The 13,236-nt window shown below is 46.6% G+C and overlaps 1 protein-coding gene across 1 annotated transcript in view; it reads left to right on the top strand.

Annotated features, from left to right (window-relative positions):
* The first annotated feature begins 5,300 nt into the window (after positions 1–5,300).
* GNAL (G protein subunit alpha L) overlaps positions 5,301–13,236 on the top strand; it is a 69,320-nt gene continuing 61,384 nt past the window's right edge. Inside the window, exons 1-4 of the mRNA XM_065889265.1 lie at positions 5,301–5,442; positions 5,674–5,746; positions 6,418–6,472; positions 6,753–6,872. Coding sequence (XP_065745337.1) covers positions 5,301–5,442; positions 5,674–5,746; positions 6,418–6,472; positions 6,753–6,872 — 390 coding nt within the window. The remainder of the gene's footprint in view (positions 5,443–5,673; positions 5,747–6,417; positions 6,473–6,752; positions 6,873–13,236) is intronic.

A 13,236-nucleotide genomic window follows, 5' to 3' on the forward strand; every position in this document is an offset into this window, starting at 1 on the left:
ATAACTGCAGTAGTTGTTTGTAAAGGAGGAATTGAAGTCACGTAGCTGTAATCGGAAGCCTCAAAACGAATAGCGGGAAATCACGGGCGAGAAGGATTTCTGTCTTCAACCACGGTCATGATGTAGACCCTAAATGTAAATTTTTTTCTTGTCTTTTTGTGGTTAAGTATACATAAGGTATAATAGACCATCTTAACCATTTTTAAGCACACAGCTCAGTGGCGGTTAAGTACATTCTCGTTGTGCAACCATCATCTTCAGAATTTTTCATGTTCCCAAACTAAAACTCCAACCCCCATCAAACATTGGCTCCCCCTCCCCGTCCACCACTCCCTGGTAACCACCATCCTACTTTCTAATGTATTCAGTGACCACCTCGCGTTTTCACACCAAAACTAAACCCCTGTCTTCAGCACTGAGTGGCATCTTCCAATGAGGATATTTCAGTCCTGGGTTTTTGGACACAGGGTGAAGTCAAAGACAGTTAACCTACCTTTCCTACTCATTTGCTATTTGGGTTTTTTAAGCCATCAGTTAAAAAGACTGCATCCCTACCCTTTATGGGTGGCACTTCTGAAAGCTCCTTAATACTACTTTGCTGTAGGAGTAGGGGGGAAAAAAAGAAATTAATTCAGTAAATTCTAAAATATTTGATTGCAGAGTGCTATGTACAGAAAGGGAATGTTGAAAACGTTTCCCTACTTTTCTATTTAAAAATGTAAAAAAAATTCGCAAGATTTTTCAAGTGTGTTGTGATTAGGTCGTGGGGTGAGAATGCTGGTGCGAATGAAAATAATCCACACAGACCATTTCCACCGAGACACTAAGAAAGGAAAAAGAGAAAACAGCTAACTGCAAGGTGTTAAATGACAGGAAGCAGCACGAGGGCCGTGTGCGCACAGGCCACTCCACCGCCTCGGCTCCAGCTCCACCAAGTTTGTTTACAAAACTGGGCGCAGCTTTTCATTTCTTCCGCCTGGTCACTGCATTGAGTGAGGGTTCGGCTCTCCCACTCTGCTTTGTTCCTCTTCTTTGAAATCTTTCAATGTACCTGCTCCAAATGCCTTAGAGTGCAGTTTTAACCTTTACAGTATAAAATGCTAGACCAGTTAACGTTTTAAAACATTGATTTTTTAAAAATTAAATTCAATATGTCCGCTATCTCATGCCAGACAGCATTCTAGTCACTTTTCAAACTGGCTCAGCATCTCCTGGATCCAGGCCTGTAGTGATGTGAAACAGTTCCTTTGAATTTTTCATCTTGTTAATTAAATTTCTGCGGAGGTCCTCCTTATAACGGGAGACAAATTTTGTTCTCATTATTATCAACGAGGACTTGGGTCCAGCTAACCAGAGAACAGCTGTGATCTTTTCGACATTTGCCAACTTCAATCGGAGGGGCTCAAACAAAAACAGATTTCAAAATTGTTATTCAAAATTCACAAAACTAAGTACAAAAGAAATTCAAATAATCCAAATGCACTTAGTCAAATGCACTAAGACTTCTGAGATACCTTGTCTTAAACATCAACAAGAGCAGGAAAACACCACTTTGTTTTACGTTTGCCCTTCCGCCCCAAACTTTGTGCCTTCCCAACCCTTCTTGCTGCCCAGGGCGTCCCCCGCCCGGCCGCCCCCTCTGCTGGCAGCGCGCTGCCGGCGGCCCTTCGCCTCCGCAGGTGGGTGTGCGCCGCGCGAGTGGTGCTGATGCTGCGCTGCCGTTGCCTAGCGACAGATGCCGGCACTGCCAGCTCCAGGCTGCTCCCCAACAGCGCCGCTCCCGCGCTCCAGGTGAGCCAGCAGGGATTCTGGATTCTGATCCCAGGGTTCAAAACTCAAATGGGGATCGGTTTCCCAGACCAGACTAGGAAAAAGCCAGGTGACTGGGTTTTTTTTTTTTTTTTAAGTGTCTTGAGCTCCTACCTGATAATAGACTATGTAAAGATGGGCTTGGCATTTCTCATCAGAAAGGTCGCGTCGCTGTGTAGGCACGTAGCTTTTCCGTTTTGGAGTGGTTAGCAGTGTTCGGTGCGCTTACAGTGCAGACGCTGCAGCCAGGCTGCAGGGGTTTAGATCCCAGACACACCTCTTATGCACCCTCTAACATTCTGTAAAATAACGGTCACAGTAGTTCCTTTTAGGGTTATCACAAATACTAAATAAATTGCTCCATGGGAAAGGATTTAACCCAGGGCCAGTAATCACTGGATCAGTCGTAGAAACGAGTTATTTTAACCCTAATTCCTAGATATGAACAAGTGAAAACCTTTTGCTATGTTTTCAGGGTTCCAGGTTCTAACTTTTTTCTCCCTTTATAAGTTTGGTGGGATTTGTTTTGTCCCCTTTTCTTCCAGCTAACAATTTATAGAAACCTTGGCATTAAAAAAAGAGACAAACCTTTTAAAACATCCCACCGCACTCTATTTTTGTACACCTGTTCTCGCCTCCGACTGCCCCGTCAGCCACCGAACAGGCCACGTGGATGTTGCTGTGGGTGAATGCTTGTGTTAACACAAGGAGTGAGGCCTCACAACAGTGCTAAACAGTGTCCCTCCACAAGCTAAAACTCTTATCCAGCTCAGAATATGGCATGGCACTGCGTGTTTGCTTCTGCTGTGTCAAGAAGAGACACTACTGCTTTTGTTTTTTAAAGAGTATTCTTATTTGGATACAGTACTAAACTGGACAAGTATTTTATGAATTTAAAATCTGATCGTCAAATTCCTTTCATGAGAACGCACACTTGGAGCGGGAGTTATCTTTGGCCTTCGTGAATTTGTTCATCCATCAAACAAAGACTCAAGGGGCATCTCCCCGGGCCAGGCACTGAACTGGGCACAGCCCAGCAGGTGTGAAGTGCAGGCTCCGCCCCGGCCCTCACTAGGTCTCGAGTCCAGTGGACATTTGAAAGAGCAGCAAACAAACCATTACAGTGTAGGTGCTGTGAGATACGGGAGAACAGAGAAGGGGGCCTGGCCCTGACTGTGGAAGCAGTGGTGAGGCAGGAAGGGTGACTAAGGGTTGGTCAAGTGAAGAAGGGGCCACACGTCTCCCAGAGAGTGAAGCAGCGCATGCACCCACGCCATGCACTCGGGTGTCCATGTGCAAGGGGTCAAAGGGGGGCTGGACATGAGAGCTGAAGCTGAGGAGTTTACACGGACCCAGTCTTGATGGACCGTGGCTGGGGGCTTGGCAGTGGTGGGGACAGTGATGTGGTGAGATTTGCATTGTCACTGTGGCAGCACTGTGCAGGTGGGCCGGAATGTGTGAGCAGGAGGCCACTTGTGACATCCAGCCTGGACAGTGACCATGGCAACGGCAGATGGGATAGAAAGAACAGGAACGATGTTTAGGAAACGGACCCAAAGGAATACGGTAACTGGGTTTGCAAGAAGGAAAAGGAGTCAGGAATGACTGCCATGTTCTGGTTGGGAAAATCAGGGGCCTTATTCACAGAGAGAGAGAGGAGCGCGCTGGAGGTGTGGGTGGGCACGGGGAGGAGATCCTGGAGGCACGGAGATGGAGGTGTGCTTGCTGCACTGGTGGTCAGAAGGGTGGGCTGGGCTGAAGGTCTTGTGTGGCCGTCGTCAGAGCCGCGTGTGCAGAGGATGGGGGAGGCAGTCAGCCCCCGAGGGCAGGGCATTAAGGGGACAAGGGCTGTGCTGGGTCTGAGCCTCCTCTCCAGGTGGAGAGTGGGCGGGAAATCCAAAGTCCACGTCGGGGAAGCCGAAGAACCGGAGAGACTCCAGGAGGGTCAGAGAAGGTAAAGACCACAGTTCCTGGATGAAGTTTGACCCCGGGGGTCCACTGATGACCCCGTGAGAGTATTTCAGTGAAGCAGGTGGGCCGAAGCCAGGTGCCGGTACCTGAGGCGTGAATGGGAGGTGGGGAATGGCAAATGGAGTCAGATCCCGGTTTTAACTCGGAGCCGGTCTGTGGGCAGGAGGACATGGCGGGGCTGACGCAGGGCCTGAGGCTGTAGGATGGGCCGTCAAATGGGACGGAGTTGAACGTGTTTGTCCGCCCGACGGAACAATCCGTAGAGAAAGGAGGAGAAGAGAGCGGGGAGGCGGGTGAGGCCCGCGGGGCCCAGGGCGCAGGGGCAGGGGCGGCGGAGACCGCGGTCCATGCAGGAGGCCAGGCGCGATGACCGCGAGGGAATACGGTGGAGCCGGAGGGGAGTGGGGACTTGACGGCGGCGTCAGGGCCCCTGGCCTGGAGACCCGAAACTGGTACCAGCGACGTACCGGGAGGCGACCTCCGCGGTCACGGCTCTGCGCCCCCCCGCGTCCAGCAGCGCGGATGGGGAGTGACGGGCACCCGCTCAACAGGTGGAAACCAGCAGCCGCCCTCACTGGTTCTGGCAGCGGTGCCAGGCTCGGGGCCACGGCGTCTTCCAGAAAAGTAGCAAAGCTGCTCAGAGCGCGCAGAGAGCGGGGGGCGGGAGGCACACAGGAGGCTGCGGGAGGCGGCGTGGGTGCGCTGGAACCGTCTAGAACGGTAACGGGGGAAGGCGGGGTGCCCGAGCCCGGCACGGACCCTCCCCCTGATAGAATATGCATGATCATGCGCGAGGCCTCGCGCGCTGGGAGCCGGAGGCGGCGCGGGATCCGGGAGCGCACGCCCAGACCTAGCGCCGCTCGGGCTGCGAGGGAGCCGCGCGCCGCGTCCGGACCGCAAGCGGGTGAGCCTCCGCGGGGTCCCTTCGAGGGCGGCCGCCACCCCTCCAGACCCCGGGACCCGCGGCCTGGCCACCCCCGAGCCGGCTCCCCACCCCGCCGCGGAGAGGCCCTAGGGGCTCGGACCCGGGACGGGGCGCGGGTGGCCGGCGGGTGTTCGCAGTTATTGGCGGGGACCCGGTGCGCTCCGTCCCTCCGCGCCGCGTTCGGCCGCCACCGGCGGGGCCCGGGCACCGGGCCGAGCGTGCCTGCTCGGGGTACCCCCGGGCAGCGCATCGGGCGCGGGGCGGGGGAGAGCCAGCGCCACCCAGCTGGCTCCGGCGGTCCTGCCGCCCTTGGCCCCGTCTCCGCTCACTGCTGTTTATCCAGCAGATAATTCTAAACAAGTGTCTTTAAAAAGTAGTTGGCTCCGCGCGTCTTCCTTGTGTCCTCTTAGTCGAGAGTTCGCGGCGGGGAGGGGGAGGGAGAAGAAACGCCTGTTCCGATCGGAAAACACCGAGAGACCTGAGCATCTCTTTCAGCAGCGAGGAAGAGGGGCCGCCGCAGGATCCACACACACCTACAACTCTCTACTTCTGTGCAATTCCTAACTACGCCTGACGTCCACGCAAGCGGTCAGGCATGGGGTGTTTGGGCAACAGCAAGACGCCAGAAGACCAGGGCGTCGATGAAAAGGAAAGACGTGAGGCCAACAAAAAGATCGAGAAGCAGTTGCAGAAGGAGCGCCTGGCTTACAAAGCGACTCACCGCCTGCTGCTACTGGGTAAGGCGTGGGGCGCGCGGCGGCGCCCGGCCCGAGCGGAGCGCACGGCCCGGGGCGCACGGCCTGGAGCGCGGAGAGGGCCGGGCGGGCAGGGCCCGCGCCCCCGCAGATAGCAAGAGCGCACCTGGAAACGCCCGCGTGGGGGCAGGACACTAGTTCAGTCTCGGTAGGCGTGAGAGATGGCTACGGTCCTCGGCCACAGATCACAGCATTCTCTCTGTTTGTTTGTAGGGGCTGGTGAGTCTGGGAAAAGCACTATCGTCAAACAAATGAGGATCCTGCACGTCAATGGATTTAATCCCGAGTAAGGAATGACCGATTTCGGGTTTGCTTCCCACCTGCATGCACATTTTGTCACTGCTTTCCCGGCCTCCCCAAAGTGTTTTCTCCAAACAGTTAATTTGATCTTTGAGTCGACCTTTTGGGGGAGGGGGGGGGCGGATGTAGAAGTAAGTTGTTGAATTTGGCATATTTAGGCAAATCTTTCTTCTGGTAGTGTCTACATCAAAATAAAATAACGATATATGATTTATTAAATACTCTTGAGGTATTGATCTGCATTATTGATATCGCGCTGAGCACACTTAACCAATGTGTCTATATACACTTCTCTCTCTATCATTTGTCTGCATCTATTTCAATCAACATATGGATAGATTCAAATAAAATATATTTACAGGTGTAGCCCTGTAGTGTTTATATGCAATAGTCATGGTGATTTTGCCATGTTACGTAAAGCCTGTGTTGTTGTCTAGAGCTAGAGATTGTGGTGTGTGCACGTTTGTTTAGAGTCCAAACCAGTAAAGGTGGATGTTTTCCTTTTCCACATAAAAAACTTTGCCCTGTGGTCCTGGGGCTAATGTTGACGTCTGGTAGTACCATTGTAGACCCCCTGCAGCTGGGAATTTAAAATCCCACTCAACTGATTTGGGGCAATGTGTAAAGTTAATTAATAACCATTCTGTTTTCATACAGGGAGAAGAAACAGAAAATTCTGGACATCCGGAAAAACGTTAAGGATGCTATTGTGGTAAGGAATTTTTTTTTTTTTTTTTTTTTTTTTTTTTTGCCTTGCCGTGCAGCATGCAGGATCTTAGTTCCCCGACCAGGGATTGAACCCGTGCGCCCTGCAGTGGAAGCCACTGGACTGCCAGGGAAATCCCAGGAATTTTTTTTAATATTTGTTCAGTAGTAAGGTTGCACCCTCTGCTCCCTCAAACTGCGTAGACAGAAATTATGCACTAGATTACCACACATGGAGCCTAAATGGTTTATTTATCCATGTATCTTTTTCCTTCACTCCACTTTAGACGATTGTTTCGGCGATGAGTACTATAATTCCCCCAGTTCCACTGGCCAACCCAGAAAACCAGTTTCGATCAGACTATATCAAGAGCATAGCTCCCATCACTGACTTTGAATATTCCCAGGTAAGTAAATCCTTACTGAAATATTTTAAATGGTACACGGTGGAACAGTTTTTTAACGAGGTGGCTTACTACGAACCAACGTTAATATTATTTCATCTTGGACTTTCTTCAAAATCTAGCTCTCTGCTTAGGAGAAGTGCTTCCCTCCATACCCAAATATTAACGTGTTAAAAACATTAAAGACAATAAGATTGTAAGAAATGCTTTTATGAGTATATCGGTGGGGGTGATGATCAGGTAGACAGCATACCTCTAAGAAATATTGATAGTACTTTTTCCACTGTGTATTCCTAAATCAACAATTAAGCCGTTTCCCAGATAACAAAAAAGTAGAAATTGCACGAGCAGAGAGAAAGGTTTTATGGTATGTGACTGCATCCTTGGGAGTAATAGAACAGAATTCAGTTCACTCTTAAAGGACATGCATCCTTCAGCTCAAATGAGAGGCGCATGCCAGCTGTAGGTCATACATGGATTACTTCTGAATGTTGACTGTATCCTGGGAAAACGTGATTTACTTCAGATCTGCAGGATTTAGGGCTGCTTTTCTAATCACTTGGATGGCAATGTTGCTTATGCGAAAGGGTGTTATGAATATTAGTTTTCTCTTGTTTGGTGGACATACGTTTCTTTAAAATATTGTTATTTGGTAATTTGATTAAACATGTCTTGAAGGAGAAAATAGTTTTTCAGTTTCTCAGAAAATCATTTTTGTTAACAATTGTGCTCAAAGAGCATGTGTGTGTGTGCATGTGTACCCCTCCAAAACAGTATTTCAAAGTCTCCACTGCCTGGCGTGGTGGTCTTGAGACATTTTTCATTCTAGAATCCTCTTTTCTGAGGGAAGCTGATGCAGGACCCAGTGTGTAAGACAGATGGGCCCATGTGCCCCCTCCCCTCCCCTTCAGTAGAACACACCTGCCCTGTAGGCTCTGTATCCAGATGGCGGATAAGAATTACATTTTAAAGCTTTTTTTTTTGCATCCTCTCATGTGATTTTTGTTTCTGATAAGCATTCCCATATAGCCAGTGAAAATCCTAGAATTTCTAAAAAGACAGAGGTAGCGGTGGTGAACTACCTAGAAAAGGGGGCCACGCCAGCTGGCGTGGCAGGCACAGTGTTTTTTAGTTAACTGTGTCTTTAACTGAGTGATGTGGAGGGGGCTCAAGGAGACGATGGGGGGCCAAAGCCGTGCTTCAGCCAACTGGAGCTCTGGGTCCTCCCAGCTCACTGTGATGATTTACATATTGGAAAAGTCACCCAAGACTGCAAGGTCCTAGCTGAAATCAGGTTGTTCTTATTCAACTTCAGAGTTACACATTCATAGACATGTATTTGAGTTTTAAATTTTGTCCTGCATGCTTGCCTAAAAGTCATCATAAAACATTTCCTATGTGGTTCTGATGAAGGGAAAAGTTATTCTTAGCATATAAAGAGAAATTAGCATCAAGATGTATCGATCTGTCACATCTTCTTTCTTCTGTTTATGACAAACTCACATGTGACAAGAGCTCCCAGATTCTATCTGAAATCCAGTAACTCCCACGTGGGTTACTAAGGAATCCAAAGCACCTAATTTGCAAATGTGTTTTTGAGGTATAGCATGATTTTTAATTAAAAAAATAAAACTCAAGAAACCATTTGCATTGAAGGCATGTATTTTCGTATAGATATGTTGAGGCAACTTAAAAATGATTATCGGGGGCTTCCCTGGTGGCGCAGTGGTTGAGAGTCCGCTTGCTGTTGCAGGGGACACGGGTTCGTGCCCCGATCCGGGAAGATCCCACATGCCGCGGAGAGGCTGGGCCCGTGAGCCATGGCCGCTGAGCCTGCGCGTGAGAGGCCACAATAGTGAGAGGCCCGCGTACTGCAAAAAAAAAAAATGATTATCGGAAATCATAATTAACTATTAATAAAATAAAAGAGAATTGGGAACCAGCAGATGCAAATGCAATTATAATACTTTTTCAGAGGTAATACTTTTTTTGGTAGTTTTTAAACCTACATTCTGTTGTCATGTGTCTCTGTCCATGTCAAGTGAGATTATGTTTACAACTGAGCCTACGCTTATATAAATGAGGAAATTAATATCTAACTTTCTTCCTGAAAATTGTGTTTTAATATGCACACAGTTTTCAGTAACACTTATTCTATAGTACTCTGAAATAGTCATCACTTATATCGTTAGATTAAATAGTTCTTGAATTTATGTTTTGATGATCCCCTTAAGAGTGACATTAAGACAAATCTCTGACTTATGTACTCATAACACTTGGTACATTTGAAGACAATTAACTTTTGTTTAAAGAAAATGTGTATTGTAAAAGTCATAAAAGTAGAGCTAACTCAAGTGTTTCAGTAGTAAACATAACACGAATTTACTAAGTCTAGTACTTTTTTTTGGATTAAATCCTTGAGAAAGTCTGTGTCGTAGTCCAGTTCCTTGAGGATCTTGTTTATTTTCCTGTAGATCTAGAACAATTTTTGAACCAAATATGTCCTATCATTAAAAGTTAATTTCAGCGTTATTTAATTTTAGAAGGAAAACTTAGAAGAATGTTTAAGATTCTTCTTTATTATTAAGAATTTGAGATTCTACGTGAGATTACTCTTTATAATGAAAAAATCTACAGTATCTTAGTAGAATCCTAAGAATTTCCTCTAAGAATGTCACACTTGGGTTTACTCTTTACATTGCCTCCTACTTGAATTTCAGTTGGATTATAGAAAGAAGAGTGAGGTTGGCGGGTGGCCTGCCTAGGGGACGGTGCCAGGGCAAGTCAGGGCCAGCATCAGGGGCCACAGATCTCACTGGCCTCTTAGGCCTGGTCTGTCCCGACCTGGAAGGGCTCTGGAGCCCTCTCAGAGGGGATTTTCGTGACCTGAGTGTTTTATCAAGGTCGCTCTGGCCTTTGGCAGAGACGGGCTCTGGGGAGGAAGAGGTGACTCCTGTGACAGTCCAGATGGCAGACACTGGGGCAGCCGGGGTGGCCTGGGATGGCTCACTGGCCATTGCCTGTTCACAGCGTTTTGCTCATGAGCACGCCAGATCACCTCCGCTCTGGACAGGGCTCCACCCGGGACCCCTTCCTGGGACGGCACCCCGTCTGTGCACCCAGCCCATCGACACGGGAAGCGGTAGGAAATACACAGGCTCAGGTGGTGGTCCTGAGAGAACGCACATCACCTGATCATTTACAAAGTGGGAAAATATTGTGGTTGCCTTCTGTGGCTTCACAGAAGATACTTTTTTAAAATTCCATCTTCTTCTTTGAAATACTATCATAAGGGATATTCCTAATAAATAATAACTTTTTTTGAAGCAATTTTCAACTTACCCCCAAAATGCAGAAGTAGGACAAAGAACTCCCATACCCCGCACCCAGGTTCATCAAGAGGTAACCTCTGGCCACATTTGCTCTCTGGCCCTGTCTATACTAAAACACACCTTTACGAGCCATTTGATAGCTGGTTGCAGCCATCATGCTCCCCATAAATACTTCAGTGTGTATTTCCTACAAACAAGGCCCTCCGCTTGTATAACCAAAGCACAGTTATCAAAATTAGGGGATTTAGCATTAATACAATGCCTATGCAAATTTCACCAGTTGTCCCAATAATTATAGTGAAACTATAGTAATAATAATAATTCTGTTGGTAACCCTGGTCAATAATCCAGTGCAGGGTCTGGTGGCCTTCCCAGTGGTTGGGGACATGAACTCTGGTCACTTAGTGAAGGTGGGGTCTGCCTCTTTCTCCTCTGTAAAGTTACCTCCCCCTCTTGTAACTCATAAGTACGTTTGGGGAATATCCTTTGAGACTGTGTAGACACCCTGTTCTTTTCAAAACTTCCACACTCTCATTTTAGCGCACTAATAAATTTCATCCACAATAAATATTTAAGAGGGAAAGCTGTTGGCAATTCTTTCAGTTATTTCTAAATCCCATAAAGAGAAGTAAACAGAGTGTGGAGCCTGGTGCTGCCTTGCGTTTGATGAAAGGCTTGTCGTCCATGCTGTTAACAATCAGAGTTTGTGAGGGTCACTCAGAGCAGCATCCTCTCATCTGTACCCTCACGGCGAGAAATCTGGGCTGAAACCACGAGACACATTTTCCCTAAAGTATTTTTCTTTACAGAAAATACACTCTAAGGGTTACAAAGTAAGGCAACATTTTTTTAAAATTCCTTGGAGAAGATGTCACTGAAACTTCAGATCCTTTGAAAGTGTGAGATTTTTGTTGTCAGGGTTCCCCTCAAATTTGGATGTATTGGAAGTTTGTCATCAGGTTTACCAAAGCAAAGTTCACTTCTGAGGACACTTGCACTTTTCAGAAGCATTTGACATTAAAAATACCATAGTAATGGGGCATTTTGTCCTTACCATTATTGAAGTATAGTTGACTTACAATGTTGTATTAATTTCTGCTGTACAGCAAAGTGACGCAGTTATGTGTATGTGTGTGTATATATATATATATATATATATACTCTTTTTCATATTCTTTTCCATTATGGTTTACCCCAGGATATTGAATATAGCTCCCTGTGCTACACAGTCGGACCTTGTTGTTTATCCATTGTATATATAATAGTTTGCATCTGCTCATCTCAAACCCCCAGTCCTTCTCTCCCCCACCCCACCTTCCCCTTGACAACCACAAGTCTGTTCTCTATGTCTGTGAGTCTGTTTCTGTCCCGTAGATAAGTTCACGTCGTATTTTAGATTCCACATATAAGTGATATCATATGGTATTTGTCTTTCTCTGTCTGACTTACTTAATATAATAATCTCTAGGTCTATCCATGTTGCTGCAAATGGCATTATTTCATTCCTTTTAAGACTGCGTAATATTCCTTACCTTTGCAGTTTTATGTAACTCTGAGAGAAAACGTTTTTACCTTTTCATCTATCTCTCCGGAAACGGAGGAAGGAGCAGAATGAGTTGATCTTCTTGTGTCAAATTAAGGCTTGAGTGAGTCAACACACGTGGCTTATGACACAGGTACATGAGGTTTTCAGAAGCAGAAAAATGAAGTTGCTCCTGAGAATATTCCTTTGAAACACTGACTTTTCAAGTTTTTAGTTTTGCATGAGAATGTCATCCATGAATATGTGGGGTTTTTCTTCACCTCTTAAAATAATCCCACACAGTTTTTATCCTGTCCTTTATTACGGCATATAGATTGAATTAAATCAACTTCACATGTAACATTCTCACTGCACATAGCAATTTCATGTTTTAAGTTGTATTTGTATTTGTTTGAATAGGAAGTGTCTGTGTGTGGCACAAAATGCAAAAGATAGGAAAGAATGACAAGTCCTTCCTCACTCCTGCCCCCAGGCACCCACGTGTCGTCCCCAGAGACAGCCAAAGTGACGTAAAATCGACTTAGGGTCCTCAAAGAGCAATCTTTTAAACATATTTTGATCTCATAGCAAATAGTCAGTTATAAAATGTCATTGCAGTTAATCTTATCAGTATGGAGAAAATATGTAGCCTGAATTGCCAAGTAAGCATTTTTTCAAATAACATTTAACATTAAAGTAAATTGTATTGAAACTGTTTTGATGCCGAGACAAAATCCCAGAGTGGATGGTGACGAAAATAAGAGAGGTTTATTAGGCATCCATAAAATACTGAGATTTTAAAGTGCAGAAGCTGCAGGCGTCATCCTTGGAGGGAAACCACAAATGACACAGTTAAGCAGAGCAGGACATGGGAGGGCACTTTACCTCTGGGTTCTGTGTGGTGGGTGACCTCTTCGGTCTGACCCCATCCCGCCTTGGCTTTAGGACACACCGTCTCCCCCAACACCCAGCTTCCTTTCACAGACCTCACTGGAAGTTTCTGCCCAAGAGAAAGCCCTAAAAATACGTAAAGGTATTTTCCATGTCCTATTCTTCTGAAAAGGGCAAGTGTCCCCAGGTGTGACGTGCTTTCCTCCATCTGCAGGTCATTCCCCAGCTCTGGCTCTTTCCACCTTGAAAACCCACCTGCTGATTTTTCTTCCTCTATTTGAAAAGCTCAGATTCCCGAGAGCACAGTGTTCACGCTGTATATTTGCCCTTATTTAAATAGTGATTTGCCAGGGTCCGTCCTGAGCACTCAGTAAGCACCCAATTAATGCTGAGTGATCAGAATAACTAAAGAAACAAGTTATTGGCCGCTTTTAAATCCCTCCAACTAACAAGGCTAGACTTACTTAGAAAGCAGATTATGTGTCATGATTCCAAATGCTTAACGTTTACGCCTGTCCTTTTATCTGAAGCTCACATCATGACTAGTCATGTTGAGTTTTGCCAGTAAACGTGCATTTACGGGGTGTGGGAGCCTCTTCCCCTTGCTTGGCACGGCATGTGG

The sequence above is a fragment of the Phocoena phocoena genome, chromosome 13, assembly GCF_963924675.1.
Source record: "Phocoena phocoena chromosome 13, mPhoPho1.1, whole genome shotgun sequence".
Taxonomy (NCBI): Eukaryota; Metazoa; Chordata; class Mammalia; order Artiodactyla; family Phocoenidae; genus Phocoena; species Phocoena phocoena.